The 16,515-nt window shown below is 54.0% G+C and overlaps 1 protein-coding gene across 3 annotated transcripts; it reads right to left on the bottom strand.

Moving 5' to 3' along the window:
* Nucleotides 1–1,402: 1,402 nt before the first annotated feature.
* On the bottom strand, nucleotides 1,403–15,095 carry SLC35F6 (solute carrier family 35 member F6). Of its 3 annotated transcripts, XM_074341793.1 has the most exons (7): nucleotides 14,882–15,008; nucleotides 8,881–9,074; nucleotides 7,947–8,124; nucleotides 6,969–7,140; nucleotides 6,497–6,709; nucleotides 5,616–5,726; nucleotides 1,403–4,298 (listed from the first exon to the last, which is right to left on the bottom strand). In XM_074341793.1, the coding sequence occupies exons 4-7, from the start codon at nucleotides 7,129–7,131 to the stop codon at nucleotides 3,829–3,831; spliced, it is 957 nt and encodes a 318-aa protein (XP_074197894.1). In that variant the 5' UTR covers nucleotides 7,132–7,140; nucleotides 7,947–8,124; nucleotides 8,881–9,074; nucleotides 14,882–15,008; the 3' UTR covers nucleotides 1,403–3,828. The 3 variants fall into 3 exon arrangements, with proteins under 3 accessions (XP_074197894.1, XP_010946820.1, XP_010946822.1); XM_010948518.3 differs by lacking the exons at nucleotides 7,947–8,124; nucleotides 8,881–9,074 and adding an exon at nucleotides 7,839–7,911 and having other exon boundaries at nucleotides 14,882–15,095; XM_010948520.3 differs by lacking the exon at nucleotides 8,881–9,074 and having other exon boundaries at nucleotides 14,882–15,027.
* Between the last annotated feature and the right edge of the window lie 1,420 nt (nucleotides 15,096–16,515).

Below are 16,515 nucleotides of genomic sequence, written 5' to 3'. Positions count from 1 at the left end.
CACCAGCAGTGCACAAGGATTCCTTTTCACTAATGGCTGCACTAATTACTCCCACCAGGGCACAAGGGTTCCCTTTTCTCCGTATCCTGTTATTTCTTGTGTTTTTGATAACAGCCATTCTTACAGGTGTGAGCTGATGATAGCTCATTGTGGTTTTGATTTGCATTTTCCTGATGCTTAATGATGTTGAGCATCTTTTCATGTGCCTAGTGCCCATCTTTTTATAAGCTGTTTCTTCCTCCTAGAATATTCCTTTCCTGCTCACCTTGCAATACTGGGCTCAAGCAGAGCTGACAGCTCTGGGCAATTTGTCCGTCTCTCCCTACTACCTGCCCTGCCCCTCAGACAAAGGCCTCTCACTGCACACCATGCTGAGCTGGAATTCTTCCTTTACATATTCACTTCTTCTGTTTTCTCTGATGGAGCCAGTTCTTGGAGCAGTTCAGTTCTCAATAAAGTTTGCTGAATTCTAGGATAGAAATCCCTTATGAAAAATTTTCTGGACCAGAGCTGTTAATGAAGAAAGGCAGTTTATAAACTTTTATGGCTACAGAGGGAACCTCCTGCTGACCTTGGGTTTTCCAAAGATGTAGTCAACAGAAGGCCAGAGGGGTCTTAACCAAGGGAAATAGGAAAGAATGAAATCATAAGCATGGCAGGGAAGTGAACACACTGAGGAATGCTAAGAACCTCTCTTAGTAGGCAGCCAAGGTCTTGAGAAGTAACCTCTCTTGTCCAAGGTCACCCAGTCGAGGGAGAGGCGGGGCTGAGGACACAGCTCGCTGACTCTGGATTCTGCTTCTTTACCCCACACCACGTGGCCGTTTGCCCCACTCCTACCGTCCTCTCCTCTCAGGGTACTCTGACCTCCTTGAATGCTGTTTGCTTGTTCTAGTAGAGACCTTTGGACAGAATGAAGGCCAACACAACCACCTGGCAGGATCCTAAATCTCTCTTGTGGGCAGCTTCCTGGCAGAGGAGCCTGAGGGCTACTCCAAGCCTGGACTGTAGTCCTAGATGAAGCCCCTACCCCAGGGTCCCCCAGGACCATTCTGGAAGGGGGAGGGACTGGCCAGTTCACTGCAATGCAGATGGTCTGAATTGCACTGTACGTGAACCAATGTTAACAGAAGTCTCTTATCAGTCAATTCTAATTTGGGGTCCAGACCCCCCTTACTCCACTCAGAACAGTAGGCCACAGCTAGACATTCCTCACAACCCTTTACACTCAGCGAGAGACTGGAGGTCCTTAACCTCCCCATCCCTCCCCCAAGGGACCAGCAAGACACAGCACAGGCTCTCAAACTCACGCTCCACAGCAGCCCAGACAGCAGGATAGAGTGACCACATCTCCAGGGTTTGAAAGGGCACCTAGAGTCAAACATAAAATGTTCACGAGGCATCATATTTTCTCTTATAATCGATGTGAGGTTTATGCTCTACTCCACAATTGTATGTTTGAACAACACATTTCTTCCCCTCCAAGCAAAACTCATGCTCCTCCCCAGGGCTCTGCTGGGACTTCAGCGCTTGACAGACCACCCTGGTGGGCAGTGCAGCCTTACATGGCGCTTCACTGTGCACTGGAGTTTACAGGCACCTTCCCTTTAGTATCTTAGGTAATATTCACACCCATCCAGTGAGATGGAGGCTTTCCCATTTCAGAGATGTGAACACGCAAAGCTCTAGGAGGTAAAGCAAGTTGCCCGAGTGGGTGACAGGCCTGAGTGAGTCCCCCCTCGCCATGCTGTGCCCTCACCCCTGAAGTCCCACTATTAACCCTCAACCCTTCAATGTTAAAATCCACAGTCCCTTTGGCAGCACTCAGAGGGCTACGACTTTTGCACACCTGAGTATAGAGGCAAGGGTAGCCCACGCAGAGCAGTCCTGGACCCTTGGTTAGGGCTCCTGGCTATGCTTCTATGCAAGAATGGGATGGGCAAGGACTGAGAACCAGGACATCTGGCTTTGCCAGTCTCTGGCTGTGTGTCCTTTGGAAGTATCTTCCTCTCTGGGCTTCAGTTTCTTCATCTGAACAATGCGTGGGGAACTTAGTGGTTTCTATGCTTTGGGACATTCAAGCTTTTCCATTCCAGCATTCTAGACTGTACCTCCAAGAATGTCCCAACCCTTGGGCTCCATCCCTCTTGTTAAAAAGATGTCCATATTGCCAATTTCCCTTTTCTTTGTAAAAATAAAGCCTGAAACAACATTGTAAGGCTCCAGCTTTCTGGACAAGGCAGCTTGGTCCCCACCACCCCCATTCTCCATTTCCCCCTTTCTGTGGCACATTCTGTGGCCACAGGAGCTCAGGGCTCCCTGGGATTCAGAGCTGACGGGATGGGAGGCCCTCCGATCCCAAAAAACTGTAAGAACCTGCTGGAACCCCGCAGCCCTGGGGCTTTGCTTGTCAGAGATCCCTTCCCCCAGGATCTCCTTTAAGGAAGGCATCGGGTGTTTTGTTTCATGATTGAGCTGCCCAGGAAAATGGTCTGAGGCTCCAGAAACTGCCAGACGGAGGAGCACTGGGACAAGGGGTGCTCAGCTCCCTGAGGTCCCTGATGCCAGCCCCCTCGCTTCAGGGTGGGTTTACTGGGAGGGCAGCAGCACATGATGCTTCTTTCTCCAAACACAGATGGGAAAGTACTTTGGAAGTACGCCCCAAAGATTCCAGGAAGTACGCCCCAAAGATTTGGAATCGGGTAAACGCCACGTGGGAAACTGGATCCATAAGGAAGTCGCTTAACCTTCTCTGAGCCACAGTTTCCTCATCTGCACCCACCTGTGCAGGCTGTTACGCACAGAAAGCAAGCTAAGCACTGAATACAACACCTGGCTACCAGAAATCGCTCTATAAATAGTAGCCTCCTGTTAAATCCATCACCCTGGAGGGTTCTCCATGGAGTCGAGTTGCTGGGGGTGGGGCTGAGGCCCAGGTGTGCTCTACACCCTAGCCTGCTGCCGGATCCGGGAGCCCAGGGCAGGAGAGCCCTTTTGCCAAACTTACAACTCTGGGCCTCAGTTTCCTCATCTTTAAAATGGAACATGGGGAGTTCATAAAAGCAGCTATCCAGGGCTGCCTAGAATTTCCTTGTAATCTCCCCCAGGTCAGGAGGCCTTGAGTGTGTAAGCAAGTTCGCCAAAGCAGGTGAGGGGAGAACACCGCGGGCGGGGAGCATTTCCAATAAATGGGCTGTTACTTCTTCCTCGGGTTGGTCAAAACCACAGGCCCACAGAATGGGCCCAGCTGGGCTGGAAGGCACTGAAGCCACACCATCAACACCTTCTGCTTTACAGAGCAGGACGGCAAGGCACAGAGTGACTCATACAGGGCCAGGGAGCACACATACTAAGTCTGCAACAAGGCAATGGCTGAAAGCAAGGCCTCCGGACAGGGTCAGGGAATATCTTACAAGTTTTAGAATATACAGCGCTTAGTTCTGCTTGAATTTGCTCACTGACCTCTCTCCTTGGGAGAACCACATTCAACTCATGATTTGGGAGGCCCTCGAGCTGTTGGTTCCTGTGATTCTGCTTCATGTTTCAGCTCCAGTGTTGCAGGAGGGGACTCAGGGGCTGGGGGAGCCTGGTGGGGGGTGGGTCACTGCACTCAGGCCTGTCGGGGCTGGGTACCACTTCTCAGCAGGTGGTGGTGACAAAGGAGGAGCTGGGTGTTATGTTTTCTGTGGCAGCAGCTGCCCCGGGGGTCTTTGGGGAGGGGCAGGGCGAGGCCTGGGGGACAGGGCACTTGGGGTTCACCAGCCCACGTGGCCTCAGCCTCAGGGTGAACAAGGAGTGTCCTGGGGCAGCAGAGGTCCCACAGGAGGCTCAGCTGCCATCGTTGATGGGAGTCCGGGAGCCCCCCAGCAGTCTCTCATGCTCGCCCTCCTCCATGGGGGGCCGGCCCCTGCCCAGGCGGGTCAGCAGCGGGCGGTGCAGCCCATTGTAGAGGGCGGTGCCGGTCAGGAGGATGAGGAAGCCGAGGATCTGCAGTGGGTGGAAGGCCTCCCAACCCAGCGCCAGGCTCACTGCCCAGATGACAATGGTCCGCAGGCTGTCCAGCACCATTCGGGTGGTGGCACTCAGTTCCTTTGTGACGCTGATGCCCGCAAAGTTGAAGAAGGCGATGCTGCTGATGTTGCCCAGCAGCGCCAGGGCGATGAGCGGCTGGTGGCCCACCTGGCAGAAGGCGTCCAGCGCATCCTCCAGCGTCCCGCGAGGGCTTCCGCTGAAGGAGCCGGCAGGGATGTAGTACATGGGCACCAGCAGCAGGGAGAGGATCACGAAGCCAAAGAGGCCTGCGGGAGGGGAGCAAGCATGTCACGCTCTCTGCTGGGCCCCCAGCCTCCCAGCACATTCCGCCCAGCAAGTCCGCTGATCTGCTGGCCACCCCTTCCTAGAGGCCCTCCCCCCAGCCCCTTCCTTTCAGATCCTGGAGCCGTCTTGCTTATCAGGAACTCATAATGGCCCACAGACTGGGCTCTGGCAGCCCCAAATTCACCTTCATCCACATTTTTCTTACTGGACCCAAAATAAGAAATACATTTTATCCATGACCAGTATACGTGTGCACAGACATGTACACACACTTTCACAAAATAGCTACCCTTACGATTTACAATGCTCTCTGACACTTATAAATTCTATTCTTTTCATTTACAAAAGGATTGCTAGTGGCAACCACAACATGGCTCTCCCAAGTGGAAAAATGTAGCTAATTTAATGCCACTGGTCTGTGACAAGGAGTTGGGCCAGAATGTAAATCAATGTACTGCTTCATTCAGAAATCTCTTTTCTCTTGCTAGGGAAAAAAAATGAGGGGAAATAATCAGTGTGCTCAATGACGCAGCTGACTTAGTTAACATTCTGCCCTCCATTCACAGTGGGCAAGGCACAAACAGCTCCCTGACTGGTCCATTGGTCACACGTTGGTAGCACTGCTCTAATCCACCCTGCTAGTTACATATTTTTTTAAGCATAATTTTGATTTACTTCCCTGCTCAAAAACCTTTGATGGTTCTTCCCTACCTGTCATTTAAAGTTTAAATCCACTAGTCTGATGTTCAAGGTTCTCTACGATATGACCTGGACATATTCAATTCCTGGTCATTTCCCCAACATCAAACCTGTATCTCACCCAATCTTTTCCTCAGTGGTTTCCAAGTCCATGTCCAGCTCCCCATGTCTTCTCTCTGGCTGGAGTTCCCTCCTTCCCACTGTTGCCTATTAAACTGTGCAGCTCGAATGCCACCCTCACTGTGCCGAGACACTCAGATATGCTTGGCAAGTGAAGTGTCACTTAAGCAAAAATGGTCTGAGCTAAAATGCACTGCCTAGTCCTTCTTGCTGGTCAATTTCTCTAGAGTGGGACTTGCATCTCATTTTTCATTGTCCTTGTCCTCCCTTAGCTCCTGGCTGCGTGCACAGCAGGCGTCAGAGTGTTTGTCAACACATACATGGTGAAGAGAGGAAGGAAGGGGGGCAGGAGGCTCACCCCACCCAGAGGTCCCCAGCACCTTGCCCTGCATCCCTACTTGTGCATTCACCCCACGTGCTACCCTGCAGTGAGAGCCCCGGCCCAGTGCCCTCCCGCCGGCCCGTGTGCTCACACACACCCTCAGTGCCAACTGCCCGCAGCGGGTGCACGTTGTGCTTGTAGACGAACTTCTCCTCTAGCACCATCTGGATGGAGACGATGATCTGGGCCATAATGATCAGCAGGTCCCCTATGGGAAAGAAGGGGCCCAGGGTGAGGCCTGGGCTGCACCAGGGTTGGGAGGCAGGGTGGCAGGCCCAGGGCTGAGGGAGACAGCTCCCACAGGGACATATAGCACCCGAAGCCCCTGACTCTGTAGGGCACCATACAGTCCATGAGGCTAGGTCATGACAACCTGGCACCTGATCTCCCAGCCCCTGGGGGGTGGGGCAGGCCAGCAGGGCAGGCATTATCACCCACTCAGGGCTGAGGTTCCAGAAGGTCCGGGGACCTGTCTGAGCCTGAGAGCTGCACAATGGAGTAAGCAGATCTTCTGAAAAGTGACAGGCTTTCAGATGGACATTTCGGGTTTAATCCTGCCTCTGGGCAACTAGGGTGGTCACTTCACTGTAAAAAGGGCTGCAAGGCTGCCTTTCTGGGATGGTGGGGATGGCTGTGATGACAAGCACACAGCGGGCAGCAGGGGGTGGGCCCTTGGGAAGTACTCACTCTGTATTCCTGTCCTCTCCCAGATCCAGCAGTTTGTGCTGGAAAGTATATTGCAGCACAAGCCCGCTCCCTCCTCTGACCTCCCTGCTCCTTATGTACTCCTCCCTCCTGCTGCCTGCCCCTCTCAGCTCCTCCCTACACTCTTTCCATCACCTTGAGAGCAGGTGCATGTCTGCATCAGCTGGTGCCCGCCACACCCTCCCCCAGGGTTTGGTGTACGGCAGTGCTTGTAAAAGTTTGGTAGTGACTCTGTGCTGGGCAGCCCAGTGGGACCTCCAACCCCGGCCACACCTGTGATCACTTCGCTGAGCTTGTGCTGCCCATCGTGCTTGCTCAGAAGGTCGGCCAGGCCCACGACCACCAGCCCCGCGATGGTTACCAGGATGCCCAGCCACTGGCTCAGCACCAGCCTCCGTCCCAGGAAGGCCACTGAAAAGAGGCCAGTGAATATGATCACGGCTCCCCGCAGCATCTGGAAGCTGGAGGCACTGGTCATGTTCAGCGCTAGGAGAGGAGAGACGCGCAACATTAGCTCCTGAGGGCCAAGCTTGTCTATTCCCTGAAGTGTCCTCAGGGCTGAAGACGTGCCCGGCACATAGTAAGTACTCAATAAATCCTGGATCGGGGTGTGTGTGTGTGTAAAGGTCAGTAGGGAGGGGCAGGGATACTGAAGATGCTCTGGGGTAGGGGTGGCTCTTTCCCCAGCAGCCCCCGTGGGCCACAGGCTTCACTGAGCCCTTCGCAGCCTGGCCTGGCTACTCACCCACATACATGATGCTGGTCCCAGTCATGTCACAGAGGGCTGGGGGCAGGAAGAGGAGGGGGTTGAAGGGCTGCTGGGGGTCGGCGCTGGGGTCTGGGGTCCCTGCTAGCCTGCACTGGAGCAGGTAGAAGGCAGCCAGGCAGGAGAACTCCCCCAGGAACATGCCCACTGCCTGCAAGGAGAGAACCATAGGAGTTCAGAGCCAGAAGGGTGACCACCCAGAACAAAATTTTTAAAACGCAACCTTTCTTTAAACAAGAGTTTATCTATAACCCCAACACGTAAAACAGACAAAGGCAGAACTGCCGTGTCAAACATCTCAATGGGACCCTCAGGCTGCAGACAGCCCGGTCTGAAAAACCACCAATCTGGGCCAATCCCTGTTCAAGTTCCAAGTGGAGAAATCAAGGCCCGAGAGGCTCAAGAATTTATTTTAGGTCACAAATCAAGTTGTTGTCAGAGCGGAAGCTAAAATCTGAGTCTCTCACTTTCCAGGCTAGCAATAAGGCATCTTCCATTTATGGTGTCTGCCCTGTCCCAGGGGGGTCTGGGCTCCCTGGAATTGGAGAGCAGGTTTTACACGGGGCTTGACTTTTCCAAATGTGTCCTGACTTGGCCGTGGTGAGGGTTGGCCTCACGGTGCCCAGGGCATGACCGCTCACCAGGACTTGTGCAAGCCTCCTACAGGGGACAATGCCCTTTGCTCCCATCCGGAGGGCACTGCATACCCGGCCTCTGCTCTGAGACGGGAGAGAGAGAAGCGAGTGGCTCCCAGGCACTCCACCCCTAGGTCAGGAGATAGCAGGGCCTTACGGGGCACCTGTCCTATAAGCCTGGGAGTTGGGAGGTAGGGAAGTCAGGGACAGATACCTGGAGAAAAGGATGCTGGAAGCTGTGTTCCTTGCTCCCTCCACAGCCTGGGGCCACAAAGTTGTCTGCCCACCTGCAGCAGAGAGAGAGGAGGTCAAACCCTCCTACCTGGTCCTGGGGCCTGCGGTGAGCTCACTCCTCGCAAGGCTGAGAGGCCAGACTCAGGGGACTCTGTCTGGGGCGGGGCTCCCTCTCCAAGGGGCCAGTCTCCATGACAAGGAGCCTTCATCTGAGATTGTGGACAGAATGTGGGGGCCTGGGAAACTTTAGCTGAAATTTCATGAACCTGCAACAGAAATTGTGCATTTCCTCAAATTATGAAGGTAGTACTATGGTCCCTGCAACTTTGTCACATGTGGAAATCACAGCTATTGTCATGATCACATTAGAGTCCCTGTAGAAACTGTGAAGTCATCATTTATAGTCATCACTACTCCAAAATTACAGTAATTAGACCCAATGCTTATAATTTCATGGGTTAAGAAATGCACGTGCACACACATGCACACTCCGATATCACAAACTGGCCTTTTTTTAGTTTTGATAACTTTATTTCAACATAATTGCCTTCTTCTGTAATTCTTGGTCTTTTATGTGTACATTTAAAAACACTACTCTAAGCTTCACCAGGCTACAAAGGGAACGATGGCTCAAAAACATCAAGTCCCTGGTCTACAAGGTCACGGAAGCCCTGGGAAATGACTGCCTGCCACAGACCACCCGGTCACCTTCACATAACCCAAAGGATCTGGAGGGTTTCTCTAGCACTGGCTCTGAAGCAGGTGGCAAGCACACGGCACTTGTGGAGCGGCCTGCCATCCAGCGCCCCGGCAGATGGGCCTGACTGGCGATGGCATGCTTCCCTGCCGAGCCCGGACCCCGCCGGGGCCCTGCTCTGGGCAGATACCACCAGCCTTTCTGCACTGACCAGCGTCTGCACTCAAGCTCCCACCCCCCGAATTTTGGCTGGGCTTAGTTATGTCCCTGGGATTGAATCTGTCTTTAATTTGAAAGCCCGTCAGATATTTAGAGAGGTTTTCACCTTCAAATCTGCTCCTCTGCTGGGTAAGCAGCCTCAGTCGTTGCTAACCCTTCACTCCCCTGGGTGTTGACTTCGGGACGTAATACGGTGGGCCCAGGCCCACAGCCAAGGGCAGGTAATCTGGTCCAGATGGAGGCTGGCAAGACGGATGTCCCTCCCTCGTGCTGGACATCCTGCTTAGTTCTGGCTCTCAGCTAGCGGGGCAGGACAGGACAGGGGAGGTGGGTGAGGACCACATGCCAATGGTATGGCTCACATAGGCTGGTCTGCTCTCCGGCCCAGACTCCCTTTTACAGACAGAGCCTTCAGAGAGGGTCTGGGTGAGACAATTGAGCAAAACAGAGAGAAGTGAGGAAGAGGGAAGAGGTCAAGCTTTACCAAGGGCACAGAAATAACTGCCCTGGAGCGAGGGCAGGTCAGAGAGCTAGTTCCCAGGGCTCTTCTAGGAGGGACAAGGCAGGTCCTGCCAAGTTCACGAAGGTCAACCAGAAGCTTGGGGCAAGGGCTGGTGCGGAAGCCCTTTCGTCATCCTGGGGCCACAGCCAAAGCACAGACTGGCTGGCTCAAGAAGACCCCTGATCTAGTAGTGGGGCCACCTCCTGGTCCCCCCGGGCCCCTGCCTACGCACTTTACAATCATGACAACGCACATCTGTATCACTTTCTGGTTCCAGTCATTGTCACTTGAGAGGGTGTGAGCTCAGCATGCAGCAGCTTCCCCATCTCTCAATCCCCTGCTCCTGGCACATTATCATACAGAAGTGCAAACATTTTTCTGTTGAGTGATTGGGACCTCCAGACCCCACTGGACAAATTTTAGGCAGGTACTACAGTCCATATCAAATGTCTCCTAATTTCCCACCTGGTCTGAGGCGCCCCCTGCTGGTAGGACCAGCTGGGTCTGTCCTTCCCTAGGGAGGCAGGGGAGCTGGCTAGAGGGCTGAGCTTCCTCCCCTCCCTCAGGGCTGTCTTTGCTTTCTCCAAGGGTTGGGTCTGCCTGAACAGGCTGGGGCTGGCAAGTTCCCAGCAAGGGAAATGGAATCTTTTTGTATCTGAGGGACTGGGGCAGGTTTACAGCCCCAGGAATTGGGTGTCAGAACAGGCTGCCCTGCCCAGCCTCTGGCCAGGGAGGAGTTCAGGCCTGCAGTCACTTTGGGATAGAATCAGGCTTCTCATTCTGCCCTGGGAAAGGCTTTGGCTCACTGTGCAATCACAGAAGGACCCCACGTACCACAGAACAAGAGCCAAAATCCAGCACCAGTTTATCTGGGGATGACAGCAATGACCCCCACCTCCCTACCCCACCCCAGTGGGATAGCACTTGTGTCTTTGCAAAATGCTTCATTAACATGTTTTTTACAAATGTTCAACTCCTTGAGTATTGACTTTGTACCAAGCCTGTGCTGTGCACTTCATGTGGGTCGTGTGGTTTAAGCCTCACAACCAGCCTCAGGGTGGAGGGGTGGAGAGAGCCAAGTTCAGGCTCACATAGTTAACAATAGGCAGATGCTGGGCCAAACCCATCTGCTTGAATTTATTTTCAGAAAAGGCAGCAGGAGACACAGAAAACTCAGACTTTTGAGTCTCATAGGTTGGATGAGTTATAGTTTTCTCACCTATAAAATGGGGTAATAATGCCAACACTGATGAATTGGCAAAAGTAATAAATGAGACATATAAGACCTGGCACATGAAGGTAGTCACTGAAAGTTCGTTTCTGCCCTTTCTCCGTGTCTCCTCTGTTGAGCAGGAGCCATCGCCCTGTGTGTTGCGTGGGCATGGCCCCAGCTCTGCTCCAGCCTGAAAGCTTCTGGGAGAGCATCCATCCTCTCGGACCCACCCTGCGGTTCCCCAGAGCCGCAAAGTGCTGAAATAGGAGAACACACTCAGCCGTGGTCTCAGGAAGCTCCTTATTTGACAGATGAGAAACCCAGGGGCCAGAGAAGGCTTGAGGGATACAGGGAAGCCCTATACCCAGAAGCCTGCACCTCCAGTTTCAAGTTTCCTCAACACCTATCATCTTCTTATTCCAGGCTCTTCCCACTCTCCTGGCTGAGGTGGGGAGGTCAGCCCTGCAGATGGGCCCTCCACTCTCTCTAGACATTGTATCCTGGGAAAAGCCATGGTCTCTAGGGCAGGAGGCCAGTAGGCCTCAGAGGGTGATGGGTGGTGCCCCTTGCGGGGTGTAGGGGTGGGGTATTGTGTGTGTGTGGTGTGTGTGTGAGTCACCCTCACGTGGCCTTGCCCAGCCAAACTCAAAGCTCAGCATTCTGAGAGTTGTGTGCGTCTATGTGTGGGCCGAGGTGGCGGACAGAGACTGAGGAAGTGGCTGATGTAGCTGCCTCGGACTGATTAGCTGTGTGTCCATTCCCTGCAGAATCTGTGCCATTTCCTTTCACATCCGGAGACTGTCAGTCCCAATGCGTCAGCTTTTCTCTCCTGCCTGGGATCTTCAGAAGTGCCCTGGGGCTTCGATGTCACAGCAAGTGGCCTGGGCTCACGTGGTGATAAATGATGACAAGCCCTCTCATCTCCTAAGTATTAGGAAACCCTCAGTAGAGCTTACACTGTGTACAGGAAGAAGGTGGGACAGGTATTATCAGCCCATTTTACAGATGAGGCTTGGAGATGCCCAATGACTCATCTAATCCCACAGCTTCTAAGCCTCAAGCTCCTTCCACTACTACACTGCCTTCCTGACTTAAGGCTTTCTCCAGCTGGCCTAAACCCCTTTGAAGCAACTATCCCATCCCAGCTCATGGAACCTAAGGCTGGGGGAAGCGGCAGCTGCCAAGGCAAATGTTAGAGCTGGCACAGAAGGCACAGTGAGAGTCCTTCCCTAATGGAGGCCCAGTGATCCCAGGCCTCTCGTCACCTTCCTGGCAGGGTCCCTGGACCCAGCAGGCCTAACTGTTGGAGAAGAGACCCCCATGACTCCTTGCTGGCTGGGTGGGCTTCACAGACTGCAGAAGTTTAGGAGGGATGGGATCTGAGCCTTACTGAGTGAGTGGCCACCTGACCCTCACTCTTTCCATGCAGAACCCCCAGCTGGATTCTGGAGAAGGGGGCTGTGAAATGGGCCTGGTTCAGGCAGACAGCGCTAAGCAGCGCCACAGGAGGGCAAAATGTTTGGTCTCCATCAGGTGCATCAGCAGAAGGCCTGGTGGGGACGAGGAAGCACCTACTGAAAGGAGCTGCTCCACAGGAAGGGTCCCTCTGCCCAAGACCCAGGCACAGGGCTAAAGGGCCAGCCTGCCTGGTGGCTTTCCCTCTTGTGGGTAGGTGAGCCCCAGCCCCGGCCCCAGCCAAGGCAGGCAGTCTCCCTGCAGCACAGCCACCCTGCTGAGTGGACAGTGACTTCCTGCAGCAAGAGATGACCTGTGGTCCCAGCAGAGCGGGCAGCACGTGCTCACGCCCACTTCCTCATCTGCTGTCTTCAGCCATCCCAAGAACCAGGGGAGGGAAACGTTATGCTCATACTACAGGCCAAGAAACTGCAAGAGGCTACTAGAGGCTCTAAACCTGAAACCTGAGTGACCTCTGGCTTCAGCGGCGGAAACTGAGCAATAGCAGGATCTCCTGGGCTGGGACAGGGCTTCAGGTGTTTGCCACCCAGTCCCAGAGGGAAGGTGCTCCGATGGCAGGGAGGGGAGATGCCACTATAGGATTGCAACTTCCATGGGCACATGCTTGTCTGTTCTTGTCTGGGGAGATGTAGGAGGAAACCCCCAAAGAAGAGGGATGGGGGGCACTGCAGCTGTAAGAGAACAGGCCTGGACTAAAACGCTGACACCTAGGTCTGGGCACCAACCAGCTGAGTCACACACACAAACTTTTCTTGGGACCTTGACTGTAAATTGTGGGGATTAGAATCGATGATTTCTGTTTCTAACAACTCTAAATGCCCCCAAGAATGACGACAGAAGTCCCCAGCCTCATCCATATTGGAGGTTAAGAGCATGGATTCTAGAGCCAGACTACTTAGGCTCAAATATAAACTTTGCCACTCAGTAGCTGAGTTGAACTTGGGTAAGCAAGTCCATCTTTCCAGACCTTAGTTTCCTCATCCAGGGACAACTGGATACGTTCATCTATCTCATAGGGTGGTTATGAGAATTCATTAAATTAACTCATGAAAGACAGCCAGGGCAGGACTGGGCACCTGGAGCTCTCTGTGCATTAGCTGGTTAGCACTTGCTGTGGTCACATTTCTGTCTGTCTGTCTGTCCCTGCCAGAAACTGCAGGTCAGAGTGACTGCAAATCAATAATTCCCATCAGGATGTACACAGCTGCTCGCCCACATCCTTTCTCTGAGAGCGTCCTTTTCAGAGTCTGGCCTCAGACTGTTGAGGCTCCAGTGCTGGGGCTCATCACAGGTAGGGAGGTTCCTGAGAGGCCCCACATCAGGCTGCAGGGCAGGGAACAGGACCAAAGGTGGGGTCTCCACCTGGGAGCCTCTTTCTGGCCTCTCAGGCAGCCTCCAAGGGCAAGGCCTCCTGGGGCTGAGGATCCCCTGGCTTCTTACCTGACCCGCTTGGAGCTTTTTAAGGAAGGAGCTGAATCAGCACAGTTCACCCCACTAGTAACTGGCAATTTCAGCTCTCTTTGGGGATGGCAGCGCTGGCAGACCACTGCCACCCTATAAGGACCAGACTGAGGCCTTGGCTTGTGGGACAGACGGACAGGTGATTCATTCTGCTGCATTCAGATCCTAACTGAGATGGGAGCCTTTACAGCTGAGGGCTCAGCCAAAGGAGCAACTTTCAGGAAGCCTCAGGGCCCAGGAGCCCAGCACCAGACACAGACTCAGTTGGCCAGAGCCCAACCAGAAAGGCCCCACCCAGAGCTCCGCTTCCCGTGGAAAAGGGAGGACATTGTGATTGTCACGCATGTACACATCTGTCTCCTCCATGGCAGGTTCTAAGCACGTCAGAGGCAGTCCCAACCTCCTGAGGACCTTCTCTTGGTCACTTTTGTCTCCTTCCCTGAGTTCAGACAGTGCCTCACATAGCGCCCAACCTCCTGAGGACTGTCCTCACTGTCCCACAAGCACCTCACCCTCTTACATTGGAGCTGAACTGCCCCCCTACCCTCCCTGTCTGGTTTAATGACACTTCTGTTCTCCCAGGCAGAAGGCCAGGAGTGATTATTTGATTCCGTGGGTCAGGCCTCGTGGCTTCATTCTGCACCTGGTCTCTCCCACCTGCCCCTTCCCTTCCCAGCTCACTGTCAACTCCTGGTTCCCCTCATTTGCTATGCAGCAGCCTTGGAGTGCTTTTCCCTGCACAAAACTACTCTCCACTTTGACCACCAGGTTCATCATCACTTTTAACATGTCACTCCCAGGCTCAAAAGACTCTCTTTGATAACAGGATGAAATCCAGGCTGGGCATTTGGTGCTAGTTACAATTCAATTTGATCTGGCCTTGCTGTTCTCCTGCCTCGATGTCCCCACCACATGTAGAAATCCTACTGAAGCTTCAAGGCCCAGTCCTAACCCTTCCTCCAAGAGGGGCCCATGGGCACCTCCTTCTCCGTCATTGCAGCCCTCCACCCTCACTGGTCACTCGGCCCGCTGGGCAGCTGTTGTAGCCCTCCCAGGTCCACAGCTCCTGGAGAGCAGGGCTTCTGATGCATGCTTGTGAGGGGACACGGAAGGGAACTCCCTCCAGTTTAAGGATGAGGAAATCGAGGCGCAGAGTCGGGAAATGACTCGTTGGGATCAAACACACAATCAGAGCTGGGGCTTGGATCCTCCAGCGGGGGACAAGGCCTCGTTCCGCATTTTCCGGGGCCTCGCACCTCTTGGGTGGTCCATAAACCGCGTGAACCAATCAGAGAAACTAGGCTGGCTGGTGAAGCCAAGAAAAGAGAGCCGAGTAGAGGCAGGGAGCGGAAGGTGGGCGGGGTTCCCCAGAGCTCCCGCGGGCCGCCGAAGGCCCGGCCGAGCCTCCTCCCCTCCCGGCCAGGCCCCCTCCCCTCCCGGCCAGCCCGGACTCACTTTGCCGAGAGCGTGTTGATGGAGCCGGTGACGAGCATGAGCCCGGCCAGGAACAGCTGGTACTTGGTCCAGGCCATGGCGGCGACGGGGGGGCGCGAAACTAGAGGGACCCCCGCAACCTCCGCGCTCGCTGGTGGTGGTAGCTCCGGATCTGGTCACCTGGGGGTCTCCGGCACGAGCGCTTCCGGGCCGGGAGTCACGTGGACCACAAGGACCCGCCCCGCCCTGGCTCGCTCCGCCCCCAGGGAGGGGGCAGCGCCTCGGTTTCTGAGCTCGAAAGAGTCGCGGTGCCAGTGCTGTTCAAGCCTGGAGCCAGGGAGCGCTGATCCCCACAGGGTGACCATGGCAAGTCACGGAACCAGGTCCCCCCATCTGCAAAAAGGGCTGATGGGACGATGCAATGTGAATGCATCGTGGATATTAGAGCGTTTTGTAGACCCTTTAGAGAGATGGAGCTGAAAAATATCAGAGGCGAACCACAAACTAGAAACGTCCAGCGTGGGAGTCTCCTCTCTACAGGGTGCTTGGGGGAACTCCCGGGAGGCCTGGGACGTGTCCCTAGAGACGCCAACCCACGTGTTGCCCACATCTTCCAGAAAAGTAGGAATCTAGTTCCTGCTCCCTGGGAGACCATTTTATAACTAAGGAAAACATCTGAATTGAGAGAAGCCAAGTGATTTGCTTATGATCACACTAGTGAGTGATGGAGCAGAGGTTTGCACGCAGATTCTTCAGTTTCCCCTAAATCTGTGCCTTCTGCTCAGCCCCTCCACCAAGCTCACCCCACCGCTCCTTCTGGGATTCCCTGATGCTGCTGAGAAGCATCCACAGCAGAAAGACCCAGGTTTGTGTGCAGAGGCTTTCAGGCTTTAAAATCCTACTCCTAGTTCTCAGCCCTCAGCTGTCCTCTGTCCTCATCGCTAGGTCTCTAGTCTGCACCCCATGTCCTGTCACCACAGGCTGGAGCACCAGCCCTTGGAGGACCTGCTTCAGACACAGTGAGCACATTTCCCCATTAGGGCCAATCTTGTTGCTGGGGGTGCAGGGCTGGATGGGGCCTGCCTGTCAACTCCTCCTGCTTGCCCTAACACTGCCTTCACCTTATGAAAATGACCAGTGTTGAATCAGAAACACTCTCAAGGGACTGGACCAGACCCTTTTATTGCAGGAAGACTTGATAGAGGTGTATAAGTGGGGTTCTGGACAAAAATGGAGGTCACAGGATAGACAGAGGAAGGGCTGTCCCAGAGGGGGAATGGCAATGCGTGGCACAGAGTTATGAGTGGGCGTGGAGAGTGTCTGGGACCCACAGACCATCCAGGAACTTTCTCACAATGTAGCCTGTTGTTGTCAGTCAGTGGGGAGTTGAGAGACTCAGAAAGAGGTTTCTTCCAAGCTTCTTATCCTCAACACCACCACTAGTTTCTTATAAAGGAATTAATTCAGTTATGCAAAAATATTGACTGAGACACTGGGGCCTGTAGAGATGAATGAAACACAGCTTCTGTCCTGAGGAACAGACCGACAGGGTCCACACCAGCTGCATAGCTCCACCCCTATTGGAGGCACTTCATACAGCACAGTGACACACTCAGTGGGGCTCTGGACCATTTTCCCCACATGTGTCCAAGCCA

Source organism: Camelus bactrianus, chromosome 15 (assembly GCF_048773025.1).
Source record: "Camelus bactrianus isolate YW-2024 breed Bactrian camel chromosome 15, ASM4877302v1, whole genome shotgun sequence".
Taxonomy (NCBI): domain Eukaryota; kingdom Metazoa; phylum Chordata; class Mammalia; order Artiodactyla; family Camelidae; genus Camelus; species Camelus bactrianus.
The sequence above is the reverse complement of the archived record's forward strand: the minus strand, read 5'-3'. Positions and strand labels throughout refer to the sequence as shown.